The 26,513-nt window shown below is 43.2% G+C and overlaps 1 protein-coding gene and 1 long non-coding RNA gene across 7 annotated transcripts in view; both read left to right on the forward strand.

Annotated features, from left to right (window-relative positions):
* RASGEF1A (RasGEF domain family member 1A) overlaps positions 1 to 26,513 on the forward strand; it is a 220,756-nt gene that overhangs the window by 188,695 nt on the left and 5,548 nt on the right. For all 6 annotated transcript variants that reach the window (XM_081005025.1, XM_081005021.1, XM_081005024.1 and 3 more), the window contains exons 3-11: positions 4,897 to 5,025; positions 10,198 to 10,335; positions 15,078 to 15,299; positions 16,587 to 16,661; positions 18,654 to 18,746; positions 21,551 to 21,653; positions 22,944 to 23,023; positions 24,618 to 24,809; positions 25,756 to 25,879. In XM_081005025.1, the coding sequence (XP_080861151.1) occupies positions 4,897 to 5,025; positions 10,198 to 10,335; positions 15,078 to 15,299; positions 16,587 to 16,661; positions 18,654 to 18,746; positions 21,551 to 21,653; positions 22,944 to 23,023; positions 24,618 to 24,809; positions 25,756 to 25,879 (1,156 nt within the window). The remainder of the gene's footprint in view (positions 1 to 4,896; positions 5,026 to 10,197; positions 10,336 to 15,077; positions 15,300 to 16,586; positions 16,662 to 18,653; positions 18,747 to 21,550; positions 21,654 to 22,943; positions 23,024 to 24,617; positions 24,810 to 25,755; positions 25,880 to 26,513) is intronic.
* Positions 1,424 to 3,641, forward strand: LOC308477010. Its single transcript, XR_013986340.1, has 2 exons — positions 1,424 to 1,840; positions 1,879 to 3,641. It is a non-coding gene; the product is annotated as an uncharacterized lncRNA (long non-coding RNA).

Genomic DNA, 26,513 nt, shown 5'->3' on the forward strand with positions numbered 1-26,513 from the left:
ATCAAAATGTATCTGCCCAAGCTCTTCCCAGCGCCACCTCAGGGTTTCAAGGGCAAAACATGGGAGATATAAACAGCCTCCTGATCGTTTGTTGCTGTTTACGGAGAAGCAGCCTTGGAAGCTGCAGTTGTGAGCTGAAGAGGGGGCAGCTTAACCTTTCCTGCTCAAAATCAGTCCCACACCAAGTTGTTGTCTTGCTCCCAGGGGGAAATATATGGAGTCCCCACATCTTTTCCTCTGCAGAAAATAAAACAGTCCAGGGAGGTTATTTCTAAGCAACCAGCAGCAGGAGGGGAAAGGATTAAGTACCCCTGCTCCAGCCTTTCCTCTCAAACAGCTGCTCTTCAGTTTTGCATTAAAAGTCAGCAAACTGCTCACAATACTCTTGTGAAATATTCAGTTTGGGTTTAAGTTGCAGGTGCCCAGGAGCAGGGTGGGAGACAGAGGGATGAAAGGCAAGGAACTCCAGTCAACATATATGTACGCGAGTAACAACGTTTTAAATAAGCACCCCCAGCAGCTCCCTCAAAGGCAATTGCGGACTATGGGTTGGTTCCAGACTGTTAGTTGAACCTAGGCCTCACTGGGACAGATTAGACAAGACGCGAGGCCCATTGGTTTCAGTGGGAACTAAGTTTGACTAACTTAGTGTGCGTTCCAACCCAATGTTTTACCAATGACAACCATAACACAGATATCATCTCTGATAAATGCTTGTTGGAATCCTATGCCATCACAGATAAAGTAAATCTACTCTATACAAGAGAAACAGGGAACCTCTGGCCCTCTTTGATGTTGCTGGACTTTTAGCTGCCTCATCCTTGATCTCTGGACACTCTGGCTGGGGTGATGAAGTCCAGCAACTTGGTTGCAGAGAACATGGAACAAGAACTCAACATGGGGGTGCTATCTTCAAGTTCATGTTCTGTAATGTTTGCTTCAATTTACATTGTGTCCTGACATCATTACAATGTGTGTGTTTTTGTCCCACCAAGCAATTATATAAAGTGTGGTGGGGGGAATGCTCGTTGTAATGTCAGGGTAGGTGTTCACTTGAGCTAGAAGCTTGGGGGACACAATTCAAAGTGCAGGACCATCTTCTTTGTATATTACATCCAGTTCTGCACTTAGTACAGCTTGCCGGCAAAGGAAGGAGAACAGGGGAACAGGAAAATATGTGAAGCGTTTATCACTTGCAAACACGCAACTGTACCCTCTTGTCCTGTCACTGTCAGCTGAGTCAATAATTTGTCACAGCAAGCTTGGCTATCTTTGTGTGAGCAGACAGATTGGAGAATGAGTCTTTTTTCCTGCTTTGGTCAAAGGTTTTTGACTTATCAGAACTTGAAACTGTGCATTAAATAACAAGAATGAATTGATAACCTTCCACCAAAGAAACAGATGTCAGCTGCTAACCCCCCCCCCCCAAAAAAGATACCAAACTTGCTTAACAAGCTTAGCTCCATTTTACAGGTGGTTCTCAAATATCAGCAAAGGAAATCAATGACATTTCTTTATTATTATTTATATCATAAGATCTCAGGACGATTCACAGAATAAAATATAGGATAAAAACAAGTAAATAAGTGAAAACAAAACAGCAAGACAATAACTCCCCCTTCCCGCAGACACATTTACATGGCTGTAGAATATTAATCAGCCAAAGGCCTAGTTGAAGGGGAACATTTTCGCCTGGCACCTAAAAATATATAATGAAGGAGCCAGGCGAACCTCCCTGGGGAGAGCATTCCACAAATGGGGAGCCATTACAGAGAAGGCCCATTCTCATGTTGCCACCCTCCAGACCACACGTGGAAGGGCCTCAGATGATGGACACAGAGTCTGGGGCAGTTTACATGGGGAGAGGCGGTCCTTCAGGTATTGCGGTCCTGAGCCGTCACTTCAAACATAAAATTAAGATTTCCAAATAGTATAGAAACATCCCCCCCCCCCACAAGTCAGCAACAAGCATAAGAAAACAGCAGTGACTGTAGCGAAGAACTTGAGATATAGATGTTCCTAAGGAGCAATCACGTGAGCCAAAATACACATGTGAGACAGGCAACAGCCCACACTTACCCTCTCTAAATGGCAGAATCCCACACAGAAGTGGGAACATCTGCAGAGAACATTTAGAGAAGCAAGATGATGTGATTATATCCCATACCACTTCTGCTTCCACTTGGGAACAGTTGTGGGTTACTGGCCACATAGAAGCTGCAAGGGCGTATATAAACTAGGCCTAAATCAAGGGGGTGAGGAACTATACCAGTCTGTTGTTTTCTTAAGGTTAAAGTCATAGCATAACTGCACATACGTCATTTGTCTCCCAAACTAAACAGGCATACTGAACATCATGAAACCCAGTGCACATAGCCTTCTCCAACCTCATATTAATGTTCTATCAGTCATGCTTCCTTCGTGCTCCACTCCCTTCTACTGTGATGAGTTCCAGACCTCTGAACATATGTTGCCCCAGCTATTGATAATTCATCTGTCCTCAAGCGAGTTTAAGATCTTAGTAATTCTTCCATAGATCATAAGTTCTGCATTAACATGATGGATTCACTTAGCTAGGCATTAAAATGTAATGTATGATGGGGTTTTCTATAAAAATAAATGGTCATATATTTTGCAAATGTTAGCTGCTCATCTCTGGCAATAAGATGGAGAGAGGGGAAGAGAAGTGTTATATTCAGTTCTGCAGATTTAAGGAGATTCATCTACTTCTGTTCTAGTACTCAGCTGCTGTTAAAAGAGGTGGGAGAAAAATACACTATGTGACTGGTACACACTATGTGGGCTGATACATAAAATATGTAGGATTTTCAAAGGGAACATTTCAACATTACCTTAACTATCTTCAAAGGCTGTGGCCTAATCACAAATGCACACTTGTATGAATCATGGATCCTGCAGCCACCACCCAAATAATTGGCTTGACCACCATAGCCTTGAAGGGAAAAAAACAAAAAACCCTACAGGATTTATTTGCGTATTATCAGACCCATGCACATTGTCTCTAGTGATTTAATTGACAGGTAGGGCACTTCCAAAGGCTGCTGTTTTCAGGTGGTATTCAATAGCATACTGGCACATTCAGGTTGCACAGTTAAAGCTGACATGGAGATTTTGTGTGACAAAACTGCTTTCCACAAAGATTGGACTTTTTGCAATAAGGAGAATGATGGGGAAATAAATATTGGAAAGTGTGGGATAAAACTTGCTTGATGTGAAGTCATCTAACCTCTTCACAAACAAATCAGGATGAATTCTGAATAAGCAAGTCATCTATAAGGGGTCTTAGATAAGGTTGCCATATTTAAAAAGGTGAAAATCCGGACACAAAAGTTGTTGAGCTTTCAGCTACTTCACTGCCCAGATGTATGGCAACCCTACCTTAGATATTACATCTCAAACAAGAAGGTGATGTTGAGGCAAGGCAGTTAGAAATGATCTACTGACACACTATGTATTTTCATGCATATTTTTCTTGGACAGCTTGGATTTTCCCACTGCAGTCCAAGGGCAAAAATATGAAAACAGAAACCTCTTGCGTACAATAATTATATTAAAGTCTTTGCACAATAAATTCAGTTATCTTCTGCTTTCTGGCACTACAACAACTTTGAGAGAATGAATCACAGTCAGTAAAAATAAAATTTCCCTTGGTGGTCTTGTGGCTTTGACCATAGGACAAGCAGGGAGAGAAAGAAATCCTCATTCACTGACAGATGGAGAGTCAAGGGAAGCATAGAGGATGAGGGGTCTGGAGAATGGAGAGTATTTGACCTTGTCAAGCAATGGTACTGTACACAGTGCTAGGCAATTTGGTAGAGATTGTTCACGAATTATACATGTCTACTGTACTGTTGGCAAGCTGTGCTATGTACTGGTATGTTGTCTGTACGATGAAATGTTCAGATTAAACTCAGAGTTGAGGGTGTACGCCAGATCCTTCCAGCCTATGTCTGCACTTCTAAGCCCATTTATAAACCCCATTGAATTCAATAGGACTTCTGAGTTGACCAGCTTAAACTGCATTGGTACTAACTACATGGGAAGTTACTTGGGGGGAAGGGATTACTCTGGGAATCCTATGCCTGCTTAGAATTAAGTTCCATTGATTCTTAACATTTTCACAAAGATTCCAGGAACAAGGATCCATATTTCTCTTAGAAGGAAGTCCATACTCCTTACTCTAACTCTGTGCAGACTAAGAGGGAACTGTAAACACAAATTATTACACAGAACAAAGACTGCAGCTCTAAACTAGAAGTTTTGTCTTACTTACATCAAGCTTGGTTCACACATGCATGGTTACTATGTGATGGCTGACACATGTAAGGGCTTGCATATGGAAGTGGAGTGATCTAACACTACAGACAGAAGCAGAAAATTATTTACATTTGCAGGCCTCCTCAGGCGTTAAAAATGTGTACAATGAACACATACAGAAGGGGCCAAGCATGCAGGAGGGTCTAATGAGACACAGGTTATGGCAGTGCCACTACTACTGTGCAATCATTGTACCTGCTTTGAACACCTTGTAGTTATTATTGTCATCATTATTTATATATCGCCTTTTGCCCAGACCAGGACTCAAGTCTTACACGGCCTGCAACCAAGAAAAATCACACCATCTGTAGAAAAATGTAGTTATCTGTGTATGTAAATAAGTGGTGCAGGCCTTACTTCCAAGTAAACTGTGGTTAAGATCTGCTGGTATGAATTTCTGAGAACATAGTTATATGTTAGTATGAAACTCAAAAGCTTAGTCTATTTTGGCTGGTGGTTGTCAAAATGATACCAGTTATCTGATGATTAGATTCTAACCCTGAGAATAAGACATTCACACGCCCTTTTTTTATTCTTTTCCTTGTCTTTCCAACGCAGAGGACATATATCTTTACCTTCCTATTGAGTTCCCGAGTCTTCATTCACCCCCATGAACTCCTAGCTAAAGTGGGGCAAATCTGCCTTAAACAGAAGCAGCAACTGGAGACTGGAGTCGATGCAGACAAGGTATGTGGAATTCAAAGCTTCTCACTGGTTTAGAAGCAATGTATTTTTCTTCTTCTCTCCCTGAAATCTCTACATCCTCTTGTCAAACAGGTTCTTCCAACTAACAGATACAATCTCCTAGTCACCAGCTGTACCCTTTTGCTAACCTATTCGTTTTTGCACGTGCTGTATATACTCAGTAATACGAACTTTACTGCCAGTTGTACTTACTGGAACTGGCACAGTGTTATTGCTGTGGGTAGGAGAACTGAATCTCATAGCTGTTTTCGTGCGCTGAGCAACCACGTTGGCTGTTTTGCACAGCAATGCTGCCAGGGTAATTGCATTTACATCGTGATAAGCACGGCTGTGTAAGTCTTCCTTGAAACAAACACCTGTAAATTTCACCTTAGCAGCCATTACTGAACGTACTTAGGCATCATCTGAGTCAAATGTTAAAACAAACAAAACATTATCTGTGTGAGACTTTACAGGGACAGCATCACGTGCAAGGTGCCTACAAATGCAGCAATCTCAGGCAATAGATTCTGGGCATGCTAATGCTACACGTGTAGGAAACACACTGCAATTTATACCTAGCAACAGCCATTAATTTATGTCAGACTGTTGCTAAAGGAGTGGGACCTGTTAGAAAAATGGACGGGGGGTTGGGAGAGTTGCTAGACTGGGATAGCTCAGTCAGTAGAGCATGAGACTCTTAATCTCAGGCTCGTGGGTTCGAGCCCCACATTGGGCAGAATATTCCCATATTGCAGTGGGTTAGAGTACATGAACCCTCGTGGTCCCTTCCACCTCTACAATTTTCTGATTCTATGAACTAGCATTGATTCAACCTATTATAACTCCCGGTTCCACTTACCATTCACTGTCCTGCCTCACCCCTCACCAAGCCCATGGGCACCACAGTCCCTAAACAAATAAGTTGCTTTAACAAGCCCAGCATACATATACATTGGAATTGATCCTCATTAAACCATGTAAAATGAATCAGTCCCTTGGTTTCTCCATGCTTCTGGGCATCCCCACCAGAAGAGAATGGCTAAGGATAGAAGAGTGATGCACTGGAGTCTAGACTCTAGGAGTCCTATCTCCTCTGTCCTTTCAAAAGCTTGCAAATATTTATTTTCAGGACAGTATTTGAAGTCTTTCTTGTGTCACACTGTCATATTCCAGAGACATTAACTCTTACATAGTAAGAGGAAATGGTTATGTATCAAGATTCTGGTTTCCTCTTCTCAAATGTTGGAGGAGACTGCATTGTTTATTGCGTCTGTTGAGTTTTCTTCAGCAGAACAGTTCTTGTTTTAATTTTGTCCATGATCTGCTAAGGAATCGTGAGTTCTGAAAAGTCATAGTGCTGCCAGTCAAAGCTTACTACTGTGCAAAATAGATGAAACACACAAACAGAGCTCTGATGCACTGTGATAAGGTACCTGTATAAACAAACTATTAAATCAAATACCGGTTGGGTGGCGTGTGAGCAGAAACCCTGGCAAGAAGCCAGGCTTTGTGGTTATGTGCTTATACTTATCATTCCTTTATTAATGACATCACCAGCCACTAGCAAAATCTCACAGAAAATGTTCCAAGACACAAGCTGACAGATTAAACACAAACTTTAGCCCTGCTCAGATCCACTTGGGAGGCTTTTGCTGCTTTATTTGACAAGGGAGAGGGTCTCGGTGTTTTAAAATACCACGTTTTCATAAATATGTCAGAGGGCTGTTAACCCTGCCAGAAAGTAGCAAGTTAACTTTACAAGGCTATATAATAGGGAAAAGGGGGGGAAATCAGATATTGCCCTCCTTAGGGAACTGCCAGAATGTAATTTGTAGCTAGAATCCAGAAAATTGCTGAAAAGGTAGAACTATTTAGGACCTGCGTGCATGATAGCTGTCAACACTGTCCACCCCCCACCAGTAAAGCAAAGGACTGCTGTTTCATTTCTTTAAGTTTTCCACTGCCAAAATTTTCCACTGGGTATGTGTCAAAATAGCAAAAATATTTGTTATTATTATTGTTTTTTTAAAAACCCACTCTCTTGTCTTTGAACAGTTCAGTTTGATTTATTGCAGTGTTTCTCGAACTTGGGTCTCCAGCTGTTTATAAACTACAGTTCCCATCATCACTGACCACTGTGGTCCTGCTGGCTAGGGATGATAGGAGTTGTAGTCCAAAAACAGCTGGAGACCCAAAGTTTGGGAAACACTGATTTATTGTGAAACTAACAAGCATCTCAATGGGGAGGACTGATACTTTCCCAGAAGAACTAATTGCCTAAAATGGGGGGGGGGGCTGTGACTTTTCAGATCCCATCTACAGCTGCCATCACCCCTGGCCATTATGGGCCCTGCTGGTTGGAGATGATGGGAGATGAGAGTCCAGCAATGTCTGGAAGTCCACATGTTCCCATTCACTAAACGCTTCACTGTATCTTGAATTTCTCCACCCTGGTAGGGAGAGGAATTGGGGAAACCATTTCAACAGATTTCTTTCAGGAGGAGGAGGAGTTCTCCAACTATTCCTTGTGGGTGTGGCTCATCATTAGCATAGCTTCTTTGTCTCTTCCCCCCTGAATATTTTTTGTTGCTGATGCTGCAGATGTAGCAACTGTGCTGGCAGCTTGGCCATCAATTTGCATCCCACCCAAAGTCCAGCACCGCTCAAGGGTGGTTGGAGGGGAAAATGGTGGTCAACATGATAAATGGCACAGAATTCTGCAAAATGGACTACTTTGGGGGGGGGAAATATCTTGACCATTTTCTTAGAAAAATATGTATTCTGAGAAATTTTGGCTCAGTTCTAGTTTTTGTTCAATCATCAAGTGCACAGTAATCAAGCACAGTGAAATTAAAGGATATATATTCACATGTGAACCTGGTCTTTGGAATTTTAGAAGTAGGCAGGGAGGGTGATTGGCCATTATCCTGCTACCAACCCTTCAGAGACTGCTGCTTAAGTCTTCTGTTTCTCCTTCCACACATCACTCTTTCCTTGTTAATCTTGGGGACAAATGTTAAAACACAGAGTCTAGCCCAGGAACTGCCAGTTTCCATTTTCTGCCCTAGATGCTGCATCTGCTGGGTGGTAGAACAGTTATTCCTTGCAGTTCTTAAACAATCCTTTTCTAGAATTCCTATGTAATCTGGTTAGACGTTAATATCGCAAGCAAGTGGCTAAGTCTCCAGCAGATTGTCTTTGGTGAGTTGTTAAGAATCAATAAAGAGCTGCTGGGTTATTTTTCTTAAAACAAAGAACAAAAAAAACCAAAGCCTGAAATACTGGAGCCTAAGGATCACTTTCTTTAAGTTAGGCAATCGCAAGGCATTTTCTTCTTTCTCCGAAAAGGGAACCTGTCTGCTTGACATCCCCTAGAGCTCTGTAAATTCCCAGGCAAGGGTGGAAATCACGGAAGGAATAACCCTTCCCTTGCTTGCTTGAAGTGGCTGTGGGTGGGGAGAAACTTGAAGCAACTGGCTGGAATGACAAAGAAAGGAAATGGTTGCTCCCCCAAACTTTGCTGAGAGCATTATTTCTGCTCCTTCTCACAGCAAAACTTAAATCATTTTCTCTCGCTGAGAACTTTAATTAAATGTCATTAGCTAATATACCCAAGCAGGGTGAAGAAAAGGTACAACAACAGAGCTATTAGGAGAAATGAATAAGATGCCCTGTGACCAAGGAGTATTTAGGAAGTCCCCACCCTCCAAAGCCTGGATGAAGCTCAAATGACTCAGTAATGAAGGAAATCTAAATTTCCATCTCCCTCCAAAAAAGGCTCCATTGGAATCTGCTGATACTAGACGCCAACCAATATGTAATGAAACTAGAAGAATGATCTTGCCTCATGACACCCGATTACAACGTAGAAAGATGTGCATATTCCTTGTATAGTAAATGCACTGGATTTTGGGAAGTGCTGGAAATGACACTTGGTCCAATTCAAAGTGCCCAATGGGCATTTGCTGCAGGAATCACCACCTATCTGAAATATTTACATTGGATTTAGGAACGAGTTAGACCGTTGGTCTATGCGGCTCAGTAACTGGCAGAAGGTCTTAGGCAAAAGTCTTTCATAAGCCCTACCTGGAGATACCAGGTTGAACCCAAGATCTTTTACATGTCACGAATACGTTCTGCCACTGACCTATGTCCCTTCCCACTTTGCAAGCTTGTTCAAAGTGCTGGTTTTCATTTTCAGAACCCCAAAAGCCCTGGGCTCTCAGTATCTGAAGGAGCACCTCAGCACTTTATTCCTTCATATCCGTTATGATATTCAGAAGCAGCTCTGCTTAGGACAATCTTTGCAAACCTGGAGTGCTTTCTCATTGTAACTCTCCCTGAGAAACCCACCTGGCAAAACCTTCTTTTGTTTTTTGTTTTAAGGAAAAAAACAGCTTTTGAGCTGCCAGAGAAGACAGTGCCTTTCCTTCACCATGCCTGCTTGTCTGTGTGTGTTTGTGGGGCGGTTTACTATGCATTTTAAATATCATGCATCAAATTGGCATGAAACCACATTTATTTTTATGTTGATATTTTGTAAGCTGCTATGAGGACTTGCAGCGCTGCGGGACGCATAAATAAATGCCACAATCCAGCCACAGTTAAAAGCGCCTTCGCTTCCTGTTGTTTTTAACGAGGAAGCTAAGCATACGCTTAAATCAACGTGCTTAACTTTGACTGGCTAATGTCTAAAACAAAATAAACCCAAGGGATGCATTGTCTGTATGGAAGAAGCTGGAGACAGAGCTCTCTGACAAAATGTGCTTTAAAGCCGTAGAGCAAGCCGCTAAAACTTTGCATCAAAGGTATCCCTTAATTTTTCCTTTCTTTTATGGCTGTTGTGTATGCACTTGAGACAGCTGAAAGAACCAAGCTGCCCCCCCCCCAAACACACACCACACTGATGCAAAGCCTTGAGGATGCTGAGCTAAGCATTAGACACACCTGCTCTCTCTTTTTAATGCTCTCTATTTGGAAGAAAGACAGAAAGGGATTTGTAAGACCAGCTGAGACTTTAGCCTAACACAACTTATTTTTCCTTTTGTTTTCATATGCCACTGTTAATGATTCAAAGATTTGGCACTTGGGGTGCCATCTGGTTACCCAGAAGTCACCGTCAAGGAAAGTCTCCTTGGCTCGTTTGATTAACCACTCTGCATTCTTTCCTAGGCAAAGCTTAAGTCCTTTGCTGCCAAGATCATTCAGCTCCTGAAAGAATGGACTGAAACCTTCCCCTATGACTTCCAGGATGAAAAATCTATGAAAGAGCTGAAGGAAATTGCTCACAGGATCACACAGTGTGATGAGGTAAGGGGGGAAACGAACACACACACATGCAGGTGGAACAGACACTACCAGAACCTGTCCCAACCTATAATTTGTCTTGACAGGTTGCAAATATTTGCTAGATGCATTGAGGCTCCACAACTGCTGACCATGACTTGCCTAAATGGTATTAACAAGATCAGAGGAGTTGGCCCCTTCCACCTTTTCAGGGACCTCTTACTCCTCAAATTTTATGTACAACTGACCACACCACCACTATTTAGTAACTCATGGTACTTGCTACCGTTGCAACCCCCATATGGGACCAAGTCTTAATGTAATCCTAGCAATGAGAGAGCCCAAACCACTATATCTGTGTTTCCCTTGCTTCCCCTAATCTCAAGTGGTGAGCTCATGAGCCCAGAAAGGCCACTAGGGTTGGGGGAGAGGGAGGCATCAAGTTGGCATGGGGCATGGGGCGGTGGGGGTGGCCCGCCCCACGTGTCATTCCAGGGGGGTAACAAAAAAAACCCCAGCGGATCATCGCCACACTGATTGGCCCCCCGGGTGGATCACCGCCACACCGATCAGCCCCCCCAGGTGGATCACCACTTTGCCAATCGGCCCCCCTGGGCGAATCAACCCACCCCCAGGTGCACGACATATGTGCCGCTCCAGGTGCCCGAGTAGCTAGCTCCGCTACTGCTTAGGGAAGCCCTGAGGTTTGCAGAAGAGCAAAATGTTGTGTTTTTTTAAATTAAAACAAAAACAGGTCTAAGTGGGTAGTCCTCTGCTACACCAGAAAATACAGCTAAATATGGAACTGGCTGAGATGACCGGCAGAATTCGAGATCAGGAAGAAGGGTCGATGGAAGAAGATTGGAAAAAATTTAAAATATATCTTCAGAAATACTGTAATATAAAAGAATGTTAGAAAAGGTTGGAGAAGAATATTAGACCGTATTGGCAGACAGAGTATAATGGAATAAGTAAATATGAAGTGTAAAATAAAGATAGAGGAGAATTAAATACTTTCGAATGTTAAAATAAGTAAATGAAAAGAAGGTTAGAAGGATTTGCTGGAGATACGATTTAAACTAGAATACAAAGCAGAGAGGTGAGAGGAAGTCACGGAAATAAGTAAATGGGAAAACGGTTTTAAAGGTTTAATTTGATTTTTTGTTACCTTTTTATGGTGATTTTCTGTCTTTTGTATTTTTCTTTTGTATTGTTTGTTTTTTGTATAAGAAGTATGTGATTTGTTTTTCTTTTTCTACTTTTTTCTTTTTCTGTAATTTCTAAAATTGGAATAAATATTCTTAAAAAAAGAAAAGAAAAAGAAAATACAGCTAAATGAAAACTGAGTGCACTCAGTAGTCAAGGACACTAAGAATCAATTGGAATAGAAAAACAACAGTTGGAGGAGAGTGGAATGTAATGTGTGGAAGGAACGGCTGCCTAAAACCCTGAATAGAAGCACTCCTTCTAGGGAGGGAGGGTACACTGCAACATTTTATTGCAGGCTCCCCTTGTGTGGCATACTATTGGATAGTGCTTGGATGTTCACCATATTCCTGTAAGGCAACTGGCCTATTATTTTTTCTTACTGCTGGTGTGATGTCAACATATTCCATTAGAATTTCCGTATCTCACTGTAAAAGTAGAAAGGGCTTCTCAGATAGGTTGATGGCCATCTGCTTTAGCTGAGTTTCTTGCATTGCAGAGGGTTGGACTAGATGACCCTTGGGGTCCCTTCCAACTCTACAGTTCTGATTCTATATGAATTGTCTGTGCATCAAGGCACAGCCTACCAAGTGGTGCCAAGGTACAAAATTCACACATGGCCTTGTGATTAAAAGCTGCCAATTTCATCTTAGTTTATGTTGATAAATCAAATACATTCTGAAAACACACAGGGAGGAGGGGATAAAAGGCTCTAACTAGATCCTTACAGCATAATCCTAAAGTTGTTTACTCCAAAGTCTAGCTGAGTTCAGTGGTATTTGCTTCCTGAGTCTATGTCTGTTTAGGCATGTTGCCTAAGTACTATAAAGGGTAGAGCGAGAAGAATGCTGTCTTTTTGAAATGACCGTTCCAAATATATATTTGAGATTGGCCCCAGAGGTTTAAGAGTGACAGGCATGTGTCTGTTTAAAATGTTAATGGCCAAAAAGACTAGAGTGGTGCAACAACTTTGGCAGCAATGCATGATGATTGGAGGTGATGCTTTGATATTAAAGGTGTTGTCAAGAGTAGCATGACAAGTTTCAGGATGTCAGCAATGTTGTTTACCCGCATTTTATTAAGCTGTCACAACCTGAAGGCAAGAGGAAATGATTAAGGCTATGTGCTGGGTTTTTAAACGGTGTGCGCAAAAACACTCGTACAATCTTACACTAAAGGAAAACAATTATATTTTGTTTTATGTTCAGTTTTCATTAACTGAGTCATTTTTAAAATTGGAGGAAACACTCCTGTCTCCTCCTTGTCTCCCATTCATCAGCGAGGCTATACCTGAATCAAGAATAATAAGTTGTAAAAATAATTCATCTTGGTAAAGGCCTATGCTTCTCAGGCTGTAAAGCATGCCTACAAATATCCAAAAAGATCAACAATAGCATGCGAGCCAATAAAATGGGGACAGGGAGAGTTGTGTATATGTGTTTGCATACCTATGCAAAAGAACAATAAAATGCTATAAGGCCACCTGCTTATGATGTACAATTTCTGTATATGTCTACTCAAAAGTAAGCCCCACTGGCTTCAGTGTGATTTACACTCAGGTAAATGTACCTAAGGGACGCGGGTGGCGCTGTGGGTTAAACCACAGAGCCTAGGATTTGCCGGTTCAAATCCCCGCGACGGGGTGAGCTCCCTTTGCTCGGTCCCTGCTCCTGCCAACCTAGCAGTTCGAAAGCATGTCAAAGTGCAAGTAGATAAATAGGTACCACTCTGGCGGGAAGGTAAACGGCGTTTCCGTGCACCGTTCTGGTTCGCCAGAAGTGGCTTAGTCATGCTGGCCACATGACCCGGAAGCTGTACGCCGGCTCCCTCGGCCAATAAAGCGAGATGAGCACCGCAACCCCAGAGTCAGCCACGACTGGGCCTAATGGTCAGGGGTCCCTTTACCTTTACCTTTAAGTGTACCTAGGATATCAGCCTGACCTAGACATATGTCTTTTCAGTTGAGAGCCATGTGCAATCCTTCACATTTAAGTGGTAACAATGTGGGAACATCAAATCACCATTTGAAAAATCAGATCTTGCTGATCTGAAGATTGCATACTCACTCTTGTCAATATATCCCCAAAATGCAATATCTGAAGTATCTGTGGAAACAAAGGGGAGGTTGGTGCATGCCAGAGGCGCCAAGCTCTGCCCGACTTTGGGGAGGAGGCCCTTTGCGTGTGCATGACATCACACATGTGACACTCTGCGAGGAGGCCCAGTGAGATTAACCTCTGCTGTAGGTTTAGGCTAGCCAAGGTAACTCTCTCAGCCAATGTTTCTGATGTCTAGGGCATCCTAGGGACATGGTTCTACTTGTCAGACTTTTGTGCTTATATTCATATGCTGTGGTAACATAGCAGTCAGGTAACAGCCATAAAATAAACATGCTGACATTGGCAATGTCGCTTGCCGTGGAGACTCAAGGATGACACAGACAGGCTGCTTTTGCTGCCTGAGTAAGCAAGGATGCAAGACATACCAAGGATTTCAGACATGAGCAGGGCCCAAGTGTATTGCGTAGGCAGTTTTTTAAAGTCTCGGTGCAGTAAGGAATACTAAAGGAAGATCAAGCAGCCTACATGCCTATGCAAGCAGGATGACAACATTTATCAAGGTTCATGGCCATGTGCTTGAGGTCACAATTGAGCAACAAGCCAAATTAACACAGACGTCAGCAAGGAGAGTTTATGCAGACTCAGTCAGTTGTGGCAACGTTGTCCCTGCTTATATATGTAACTAGAGCTTGTTTCTAAGGTGAGAGGTTATTGTTCCTCTTCCGCAGGACTTTAGCAAGGCTATACATTACACAGATAACATGGAAAGCAGCCTGAATATTCTTGACTAGATGCCTCTATCAAGGAAAGGTGGAGCATCTTAATATACTCACTTCCCCTCATATTCTCCTGCATTCCTGATGTTGCAGCTGATGTTGAACTGTGCTTTGGGCTAGGAGTCACTGAGCTGGCTCTTTCCTTGATTGTTAGCTCCCATGTGATTTGAAACAAAACTGTCCAACTGTTAACTGAACTAGAAGCATAGAGTTGTATAGTTAGAATCCTGAGGCTCATGTAGTCCAACTGCAGGAATATGCAGCTGTCCCATGTAGGGATCAAACCTGCAACCTTGGCATTATCAGCACCACACTCTACCCAACTGAGCTATCCTAGGCTAATTGCTGGTTGGCTGGCTGGCTGGCTGCCTAAGACTATAAACTGTAAGCTGTTCTAGTAGTTCTATATGACTAGAATGGATTGGCAGTTGTAGCTTCCATTCGGGGCATTGTTGACTCAAGTCATTTAAGTACTTAGCATCCTCCCTGTTTTGGCTGGTATCTCAAATCACCTGGCAATCCTACACAAATCGGAATGATGATACAATTCATCTGCAAAAAGCTCTCCAATCCTCCTGAGGGCTTATTCAGCACATGAACTGACTTGATGCTGAATTCTAGTATCCCAGTCAGAAATCTTTCCAGCGTAATTCTGATTAACAAAGAGGCAATCTAGAATTTCCTCAGCCAGGAATAATTAACAACAGTCTGTTTTATTGATTAGGAAAATGGAACTGTGAAGAAGATCATCAGCCAGATGACGCAGAATCTACTGATGACTCTTGCGGCACGCAATCAGTACCAGGAGATCAGAGAGAAGTTCCGCCAACCCGTGACTGACAAAGGCACAATCCTTAAAACAAAGCCTCAGTCGTCACAGAAGGACATACTGAGTGTTTGCTGTGACCCACTTGTCCTTGCGCAGCAACTCACACACATTGAGCTGGTGAGTTCCTTTATCTTCCATCTACTTGAAGGTTTAGCAGGGCCAGGGCAAGCTGTTCTCCAGCCGAGCTCTGAGTTACAGCTTGAAGGTTTGAGAAAAGTGGCTTCTAGATATAAGAGAGACTGAAGGAAGAAGGGAGCCTGGCAATTACAGAGACAATGAACTCACTAGAGTTGGAGAGAGAAAAGACCACTTGCGACTGATCACTTTCTCACTCCTGCAACCTCTTTTAGGAGATTCATTGCATTATCAAACTCTTGTTCCTGACTTGGAATATCTCAAGGGGGAAAAGGGAGGGGGAAGAGGAACCACAGTCAACGTCAGAAGCTCACCGTCTTCTAAATTGTTCAAATGAGTACTTCAGCCACTCAATCCATCCCTACATGCCACCAGGACTGGTTTCAAATGTCATCTCAGAGCAAGGCTAACACACCCAGAGCCTGGGAGAGACAAATGAAAGCAGAAATCTTTCCCAAGGACCACCTCTCTTAAAGGTCCAACCACATATCTGCATTACTGTTCCCTGGTTCCCTGACCTGGAGTAAGGGATGCCAAATATTAACCTGGAAGCTCTGCTGGTGAATATGCAGCTGTGAAACCACCTGCCCCACTACATCAATGGTTATTTTGCCCACCATCACTCCTCTCTGCTGTACTGGGCAGCTAGAATCTGCTTGCTAGAGCAGAGAAGGAAAAAAGGGTGGAGAAAGGACCAATGGAGCAGCAGGGTGGGAAGACACTCTGCCACATGTCTTCTCACTGCTCTACGCCCTTACAGAACCTCCTGGTTAGCAACAAGCAATCCAAGCTGATGCATTTCAAAAATTCATTCCTGCACTTTCCATAAGCACCAACGTACACTGCATACGCACAATGCATTTAAAGCTTGTGGTCCCCCAAAAGGAATCCTGAGAACAGTCATTTAAAGGTGCTGGGAATGGTAGTTCTGTGAGGGCCAAACTACAGATCCTGGGGTCTTTGGAGGGCAAGCAGTGTGCTTTAAATGGATATTCACAGCCTTAGGCACAACTAGAATCTGGTCAGGCAGTGCTGAAAAATCTAGACAAAGAAAGGGGTAGCAAGAGAGAAAGCAAACTCTTAAGTATGCGTGCGACTCTGTGAAGCAGCATAAAGGTGTGTCTTTTACAGGACTCAAAGCCTATTCTGTTAAACAGATGTCAATTAAGATCTGGCCCGACAGGGCTGGCTGGCTGTCAATCCACAGCTCTCTGTTCCTCATATGTGTGCTTGCAAAATTGACGGCCTTTGCTATCTTGCTGTATCTAGGAGAGGGTGAGCAACATTTACCCCGAGGACCTCATGCAAATAGTCAGCCACGTGGACTCCCTGGATAATCACAAGGTGCGTACAAAGTGTGAACGCAGTGGCAATTTGAAACAGGGCTACAGGTAACATTGTGTGCATGGCTTATAAAGGTGTTTAAAATTAAAGGCAAACTTAGCTTGTTTCTGTAACAGTTTAAGTGTTATAGTTTTCCCCAAAGAATCTTGAGCATTGTAGCTTGGTAAGGGCACGGTATGGGTTAGGATTAAGATCCTTGGCCAGAAATCCCTAGTCTACTATCTCCCACCCAGAACTACAGTTTCCAGGATTTCCTCAAGAAAGAGGATGACTGTTACAGCAGACTAAATCCATAGCACGGTGCCCTCCAGATATTTTGGACCGCAACTCCCATCAATCACAGTCCTGTGGTGACTGGAGCTGACACGAGTTTTGGTACACAACAACTGGTGTAGACATTCCATCAATAGCTCCCTATGTTCCTATGGCACATACCAAGTTTTTGTACACCCGAGAATCGAATGTGAAGAAATAGGAAAATTATCACCTTCAGTATTTAGCTAGTTTCTTGAACTATCAAACCATCAAGCTGCACTTGGATATGGGAGAATAAAGAGGGGTGTACTCTAAGAGAGGGATAGCCAATGTGGTGCCATTCAGATGTTGCTGAACTCTCAACTCTCAGCAAGCTTGGTAAATGTTCAGGGATTGTGAGAGCTGAAGTCCAATATCATCTGTAAGGACCATATGGCTAGCTCTGCTCTAATAGGACAGCTCCTGTTAAATAAGCTGACTGCACTGATTTCTTTGCTAGCTGAGGCTTTCAGTACATTTTAATATATTGTGCATACATATAGCATGACAGACGAAGGAGGCCTTTTTTGTTCATGCTTTATGAGACTTAAGCATTGAGGATAAACAAACAAATTGCTGGATAAGACAATAGCCCCTATCACTGCCCCCAACCCCTTTGTCTCTTAGGTGCCCTGTGGATTTTATTCGGGTAGGAGGGAGAGAGATCCCTATTTGTGAGCTGCCACCTACACAGCTGGGAGAACATGTAAAGAGCACCTTATGTAGCAGTTCTTTTCTGCAAGTTAGCAATTATGGAATTCAGAGATCAAGGAAGTCTGCAGGGATATTGTACAAGACTGGGATCTGTCTAGACACAACAACAAGAAAAGATTAAATATCATAATTCACACTAGTACTTATTATTTTGAGCCTCTTTCCTTAAAGTCCCCAGGTAGCAAAGTGTCATATGTTGTTGTTATTTTTTCAACCTTCCTTCAAGGTTAAAAGCAATTTGAAGTTTCTCAGTTACATACAGTGAGTTGAGTATGCCCACCTTAGCTATTGTTCCCTACTAGCATATAATGTTACTGAACATGCAGTCATCTCTTAAATATGACAAAATGGGTTTGGACAGTGTATTTTTCCCCCCGCTTGTCATTTCTAAACACTTATTGAAGACAATATGCAAATCCTTACTATTTTCACAAACACCCCAGGAGGAAAGCACGAGAAATATACACCCCTTTCTCTCTGAATGCTCTAAGTGGTTTCCCAGACAGCTGTCCAGACCAAAAATTCAGAATATAAAAGAGAACCAAAATTCTTATTTTTAATGGTGCACTTATAGCCAAAACAGTTGGCCATATTTGGGGTGTTCCCCTTCCACAATTATAATTGTGCAAGGGAGGAAACAACAGGGCCATGCTTCATGGCCTCACCCCTTCCTTAGGGGGTGTTGTTATTGCCCAGACTGTGCATCTCACACATTTGTACAATGTGGCTGCCCACTTGTGGAATGTTCTCCCCAGGAAGTCTCGCCTGGCACCCTCATTACATATCCAACACCACATGGATACCACATGGGATGGGGGAGTTTGTTTGCCCCATGTCGCCGTTGAATCGCAGCCTGGAGAGTGTGTCTGTCTTTGAAGCATGCAAGCTGAAGTCACTTGTGTGGAGATGCATGGGTGTCACTGGAAACAACCATTTTTTTGCAAGCGCTCTGTACAGGCATAATTTACAACCTTTCTTTTGCAGTGCCGAGGCGACGTTACTAAGACTTACACTCTGGAGGCATACGACAACTGGTTTAATTGCCTCAGCATGTTGGTGGCGACGGAGATTTGCAAGGCAAGTACTGACAAGGGAAATGTGCCAGCTACTCTTCCTTCACTCTCGCAGTTTTTGGCCCAACTCATTCCAAACTGCCTTGGCTGAAACTCTGTGTATCTTGGCCACCTCCCACCAAGTAACATCTCCTCTGGCTCAGGATGCATATGAATGCACCCGCCCATGCAAAAATGCAATCCTTTACAGAATATTTGCTGGCACTTGAAGTCAGCTTCCATTTGTATTTTTTGCACCCATTCTCATCCTGTTCTGATTTGACTCACGCTGCGTAGCAAAAGCCCAATTCATACATTCCCCAAGCAGCATTACTGCTGCTTCACCTGGCTCCATCCCATGCGACGCTAATACTGTAGGATGTAGTGATATCCCAGGAGGCTCCTTCATCACTGTACTTCCCCTTGAGTTCTAGCAGATGTGGCACTGCAAAGTCCCCTGTGACTTTTGCCTCCAACACAATTCAGTGTGTCATATATTTCTGGAACTTTATGGGATGGGGGCTGTGGGAAACAGCAACCATGTTGCTCTGGAAATGTATGAACTGAACCACAGCGAGGGAACAGGAATGGGTTTGGTCATATGAACACACATCATGCCTTGTGACGCGGGTGGCACTGTTGTCTAAACCACTGAGCCTCTTGGGCTTGCCCTGCAGAAGGTCGATAGTTCGAATCCCTGCAACAGAGTGAGCTCCCATTGCTCTGTCCCAGCTTCTGCCAACCTAGCAGTTTGAAAGCATGCCAGTGCAAGTAGATAAATAGGTACCGCTGTGATGGGAAGGTAAACAGTGTTTCCGTGCGCTCTGGCTTCTGTCACGGTGTTCCGTTGCGCCAGAAGCGGTTTAGTCATGCTGGCCACATGACCCGGAAAGCTGTCTGTGGAAAAACGCTGGCTTCCTCAGCCTGAAAGTGAGATGAGTGCCGCAACCCCATAATCACCTTTGACTGAGCTTAACCGTCCAGGGGTCCTTTACCTTTACCTTTTTACCTTTTACATCATGCCTTGTAACAAACAGTACCTCTTCGCTTTAGAATGAACAGTGTGTAGGTGTGGAGATGCAATAGTCTTTGTGGCTTCCAAGATGCAAGCTTCGCTTGATCTGCTTACAGTGCCAAACTAAAACATACAGCATGTGCCTCTTTCTCAAACTCCATATAATAAAAAGGAAGGGAGAATTGTGTGCCTGTGACATGAAAGTATCTAGAGGTACTTAGAACAACCATTAGTGACTGAGAGCTGAATCACTTTCTTAGAGTTTGTGAAAACCCAATATAGAGAATATGTAGGCTTACCTCAACAGAAGTGTCTTCTCTGTATGCAAACAGGTGGACACCAACCGCACATAGGATTCGTAACATGTCAGAGTCTGACCGGAAGATGGAAATGTATCCCAAAACATCATCTTCCAGACGTACGAAATCAGTATGGTAGTGAAAAACTTACAGTGATAAATTTTGGAGTGCATTTTTCCAAAATTCTTAGAGTCATGTGACATAATCATGTGGTAGCATCCTTCCTGGATTATATCACTTTAGATTGCAGATAGGCAATGAGATTTTTGGATGCTCCACCATGTCAGTTAATTTTCTGCATGTAAAATCTTGCATGCTGGGAGAAAGGTTCTAGCATAGCCTCTCCCTACATGTGATTCCCTACAAGAAAAACATTTGTTAGCCCTCGGAAACAAAACTTGAAAAAATAATGCACAAAGCGAGCATTGATCCACTATCAACAAGGCTAGTGAACAGTGACTGATAATTGTACCAAACCCATTAATTCTCAGAAGCTAATTACAAACAGCATAGGCAAAAATGCAACTCAGCAACACGTCATGTGGGAAGCAAATGTGTTTTTTAAAAAACATGGGGCAGTCATTTGGACAAAGCTAAGAATTTTAAAACCCTTTGTTTTCAGGGGGAGAGATTTAAGTGCATGCCTAAGTCTCCCACTTTAAATGAAAAATGTAAAGATATTTTTTCCCACTGTGGCAAACTGCAGTGGTGGCACCAGGATTCTCCTGGGAAAATGCTTCACTCGGGGGGGGGGGGGGGACACCTTGGACCTTCCTTGCAGTGAAGGAGAAGAAGGTGCATGGGGTGGAAGACATGTTCACTTTGCTAGGTGGTAGCATCAGGACTAGCAGCCAATAATGAGGTGAGCGGGGGTGAGGGGCCGGCAATTTTTCGCTGCCTTGTCTGAGACCGTTTTCTTGCTCTGCCTTAATAATTCTGCAAATGCTGTTGATTAGTCTCATTTCCCTGCAGATTTGAAGTGAGCTTAGTGCTTTACCTCAGGATATCTTATCAACAGTAACGTTAAAAAAAGCTGGATTATAAATCCTCAGTGCTATAGTGAAGCAAACCCCCTGCTTCCACCCTACCGAAGCACACCTCCCCTGGATGGAATATTTCCTATTTTCTACATTTGAGGACAGGATGTTTTAAATGTATTTGGTATTCCAGTCACCAAAACATTCTTTCTTTGCTTGACAAAATTTCCCCAATGCCTAGTTTCTTCCTACAGGATTCCAGCATCCATGGACATACAAAGTTTTCATGATCTTCCAAAGATAATGGCTCTTTAAACAAAACAGGGATCTTAGATCACTATCACAAAGGCTTACTCTAAAAAAGGGGGGGAGGTGACTCAAATCAGGATAGAAGCATCAACACCTTTTCCACTGAAATACTCTTCCTCGAAGCCTTTTTTTTTAAAAAAAAATGTTGTTTGCTTGCGGGATTGCCATGACTCCATTGAGTAAATGCTACCCCACTTCTCCCATTCAAGGTTTGCATTTAAAATTTCAGGTTGTGAAGAAAAAGCAGCGGACAAGAATAGTGGAATTTTTCATTGATGTGGCAAGAGAGTGCTTCAACATTGGAAACTTTAATTCCATGATGGCCATTATCTGTGAGTACTCTTCCGCAAGGCACCTGTGGGCAGTGTGTGTGACAGCGTCAGTAGAATGAGGGTGTTTGAGTAGATGCAGCGTCCCGCTGAGAGTGCTGCACTCTGGATGACAAATGGGCATCAAAGATATTACCAAGTGAGTGTCTCCAAATAATTAACTGGTAAGCGGTGGGAGATCAAAAGAAGAGACAGGGGAAAGACAGGTAAAAGTAGTCTGCGCTTGCCAAAGAGACGAGCCACACAAGACCTTTTCGTGCGTTGCAGAATGGCAAATCAGAGTTTGATGTTCAAAGCATATTTGACGGAGAGGTACAACCAATCCTGGCTCCCTGGTGCGAGTGAGTCAGTGCATGTTTGCACAAGACAAGTGTGCCTCTTCTTGTCTACGTAATCTAGTGCACACTTAGAATATTTGAGGTGTATGCCTAATGTATAAATTGTCCTGATTACATTAAAGGACACTTTGGGGGGGGATAATCAGAGATTATCCAAATCCTGAAAATGCAAACTTCTCCCAGCTTCAAAACTTTGGCACAGATGTAACAAAAGTGACCAAAAGTAGACACAGAATTGTTTTCTCAATAGCAAAATTTCCCTCCATCCTGCGTTAAAACATGCTTAAGGTACGCAACAGCCGTCTTAATTGGGATTAAGCTAAGAAGAATTCCTGTCCTAGACTCAAAACTGGCATTGTCACTTGAAGAGGAAACACACATAGATGAAGGCTGTAGGGACACATTGTCAGCCCCATTGGCAGGTGTCACATGACTGCTCCAGCCCCACCTTGCTTTAAAGTGCACTTTTGCAGCCAGCAGCCTTCTGTATTCATGGAGGTTCCCTGTGTGAGTTAGGCTTTTGGAAGATCGGGGTTTCCACCCACTGCAGAAGTACACTTTAAACATGCAAATGGGCTGGCAGCCCCAGTTAAGAGAGCTGCAACCCCAACTTACAGATGTTCCCTCTTCAGGGAAGGGGGCTTAAGAATCCTGGTTAAGTGGGATGCCAGGTCAGTGCTGGTGCCAGTGCAGTGCTTAACCATAGACTGGGTGGCTAAGGAGGGATGCAGTCTGGAGAGGAGAGGAACGAGTGAGAAGGAGCATGTGATCCCATGGCCTGTTTCTGATCTTTGTTACATCTGCACTACACTCCTTTGACACAACTGCCTGCAGAAGTAGTGATTTGCAGTACATTGCACCAACAATACTGCTGGAAGCATCCTGACAGACATGCAGGGATGTTTTCAATGATTTGCTGAAAATTTTCCATTTGTTTTTTTCTTTCTCTATTTAGCGGGTATGAACTTGAGTCCTGTTGCCCGGCTAAAGAAAACTTGGTCCAAAGTCAAAACAGCCAAATTTGATGTGTTAGAGGTAATTACATCATCATCATTTATACACTGCTTTTTCCACGTGTCCCAAGTAGTTCACAACACAACAGCAAAAATCTGCATCATTGCATTATTAGAACAGCCCAGAACAATTGATTTTAAAGCATGATAGTATTATCAAAATGAATGGTTTGGATTTTCCTAACATTATAGCACCATAAATGGTTCATGCTTTGCCATGTACTGCCAGAAATGTACAGCTACAACATGCCATGTATTTCTTCCTTTTAAAAAAGTATTTAAAACTGTGTTTAGTAATTGTTCTCTGCCCATAGCCAGATAGTATGAATGAAGCTCAAAAGGTACACTATAAGAAGCTGAGTGAGAAACAACAAAGATAGCATGATCTGTCAAAAGCCATTGAATTTCTTCACAAACTTTAATTCAGTTTCAATAGAAAATAATATTTAAAAGTTCCCCAGTGCTCATCAGACATCTGCAGCTTTGCCCACATCTGGCTGGAACACTGCAGAGAAGGAATACATTGGTTCATCTTACTGAGCAATTGGGCAGAATAGTGCCTGTGCATCTTTAGTCCATAAGTAAAAGATCCTTCTTAAAAACGGGAGCTGAACTTTCAGAGAAAGGACCTGAAATATCCCTAATTGTGGCCAGTACCCCCTCCTCCACCTCAGTCCCTGTGGTATCAGCCCTGTTTAAACCCAAGTGATTCTCCTTTTGCCTTCATGATGTATATTCATCTCCAATTTAAGTCTGCCATCTGGTGGAGAGTGATGATCAATATTTAACCAGAGTAATCCCTGCCACAAACCTCTCGTTAATTTTTAAATAATTTGAAAACAAGCACAGCTTGGGAAGAGAGAAAGCAAGGAGGGCGAAATGGTTTGGAATATTTGAAAGATATTGTTGGGGGCTTGTCCTGAATCACTGGAAATTTCACTAATATTCTGCCACTCTGGCCCTAAGTAGACCCTTGCAACAAAAACCAGTTGGTGAAAGAAGCAGATCCCACTTTCAAACAATAAAATATCAAAGCGGGAACAAAAATTGAACACATGATGTTTCTCTCCAAAGGCAATATTTAGTAATGCCTGATGACTTATATGTGTGCACCCAACAAATCATAGGCAGTATCTTTCCCATCACTCCAGCACAAGGCTTTCCAGTGGGCAGAGTTCATATGTGCAGCTGTAGGTCTTCAGGTGTCAGGTAATCAAGTGATGTACATGGATGTGTGAACCAACCCTGAAAATCTCTGGATCACAACTCCCAGGTCAAATCCAAACCTGCCCATGCAGCGTATAGGCAAGCACCCATCTCATACAGAACTCTCCATACTCCTTTGGTTCCTCAGAATGCAACCTGTCTAAAGGAATGAAATAGCACTTCCTCCAGTCTCAAGAAGGTTCTGTGGGGAGGATGTTTGTAATTATCAGATGCTGTAAGCAATAGGAATATGTCTAAATCTTTTTTTAAAGTCTTTTATAGGGGGGGGGGAACCGATCCTGAAGGAGAAGGAACAACTCACTTACCCCCATCCTGATCACTATAAAGCAAATTTTGTAAGCCTTTGTACTCAGAGGAATTCTAACAAATTCTCTTTTTGATCCAAACAGCATCACATGGACCCATCCAGCAACTTTTGCAATTACCGAACAGCCCTTCAAGGAGCAGCACAGAGATCGCAGACAGCACACAGCAGCAGGGAGAAAATAGTCATCCCCGTTTTCAACCTCTTCATTAAAGATATCTACTTTCTGCATAAAATACACACCAACCACTTGCCCAACGGACAGATCAACTTCAAGGTACAGCTTGTTTTGCAGGCAGTGAATGAAGCAGTTGCACAGTGAGTGCTGCAGGCAGACAAAACATCCATGCAAAAGAACAGAACGCCATATGTAGTCAGTGAGGCTTGCCACTTGGCCATTTTTATACTGATCTGTTTGCATTCTCTTCCTTCAGAATAGGTTTGTCACAGCTTGCTCACAGCCTCACGTTCAAGCAAGAGCAATTAACCAATCAGGGGCAGGGTGGGGGGGAATTGCATTTGAAGTGAGTGCATCTCGGCAACAACAAAAATTTGGGTTACTTGCTATCACAACACTGAACACAGAACCTCCGTCTCCTATGTCCCCATCTGTAGAAGATGGAAGTGCTGACTGCATAATGGGCAGGGGATGAAACTATTTTACCTAGTGGTTAGAGTGCCAGAACAGGACCTGGGAGGCTTGGGTTCAAATCCCTGCTTGGCCACAAAGCTGGTGATGCCAGGATTGCACAGAGGGGCTGGTTGCATGATCCGGTGCTTCTACATGGGAGGAGGGAGTGAGGTGGCTGCTGCCATGTGCACGATTGCAGCAGCTCTAAAAAGGCCGATTGCAGCTGTGCCAATGAAGGTGACTGCAAATCCATAGGGATGCATCCAGTTCTGTCCTAGTGCTTGTGCAACCAAACTCCTTGGCTCTTCCTGCACATACCTCAAACCAGCTCTGGAGGGTTTGGGGGACTCTGGAGCACTTTGGGGAAGGAAGGGTGCATGGGCAAAGGAAGAGAAAGTTGTGTTTTGCGCAGCACTGGATGCAGCCCATACAGTTGACAAGCCTTTTGATGGCCCTGTTTCCTGGGGGGGGGGCGGGGGGGGCTGCACACTGTCATCTCTAACTGTTGAACTACAGGCTTAACCAAAGTTCAGAAGGTGGCATGAAATAAACAATAATGAAATGCTGATTGGAATAATTTTATCTCACACAGAAGTTCTGGGAAGTTTCAAGGCAAATCCACGACTTTATCACATGGAAGCAGGTGGAGTGTCCTTTTGAGAAGGACAAGAAAATCCAGAGCTACCTGCTCACAGCACCTATTTATAGTGAAGAAGGTAAGATTCTTCGGCAGCTCACGCAAAATTTGCTCGTTTCCACAAACAACATGTGCAAGAGGCTCAACGGTGAAAGTGAAAACGGGCAAATTTGCCAACAGCTATGGATGTTGTTGGTGCTGAAGAGGAAGAGGAAGAGATATAAACTCTGCAACCGACAAGCATAAACCACATGGCAGTATTCTAAGAATCCATTACAGGATTCCTTTGGCTGTTAGGGCTCCGTTTGAAAGGATACATACTTGCAAGGCTGCTGACAGTAATGCAACCACAATGTTTTATAGGCTTAGGGTCCAAGGCGGCAGGTGTAGTTATAACTACCCATGCTTTACAGAATACCACGGAGATAAGAGGGGGAAAATATATTCTATCTTTTATGTCTCCTAAAATGCTATCGTTTGACATCATTATGGCTATAAAAGGAGAAGGGCTGTAGCTCTGCTTGAGTTGCGGAAGGAACAGACAGGGGTGGGAATGTTCCCTGTCCCAAGTTGTGGAAAGACACTGCCAGTCAAAGCAGTACTGAGCTAGGTTGGGCAATGTTCTTACTACATATAAGGCCACTTCCTCTGTTCCTATGTGATTAAAATCCTGTTACATGTTCTGACTGACTTCCCGTCCTTCTCTGCCCCAC

The sequence above is a fragment of the Podarcis pityusensis genome, assembly GCF_964106645.2.
Source record: "Podarcis pityusensis genome assembly, chromosome: 5".
In the NCBI taxonomy this organism is placed as follows: Eukaryota; Metazoa; Chordata; class Lepidosauria; order Squamata; family Lacertidae; genus Podarcis; species Podarcis pityusensis.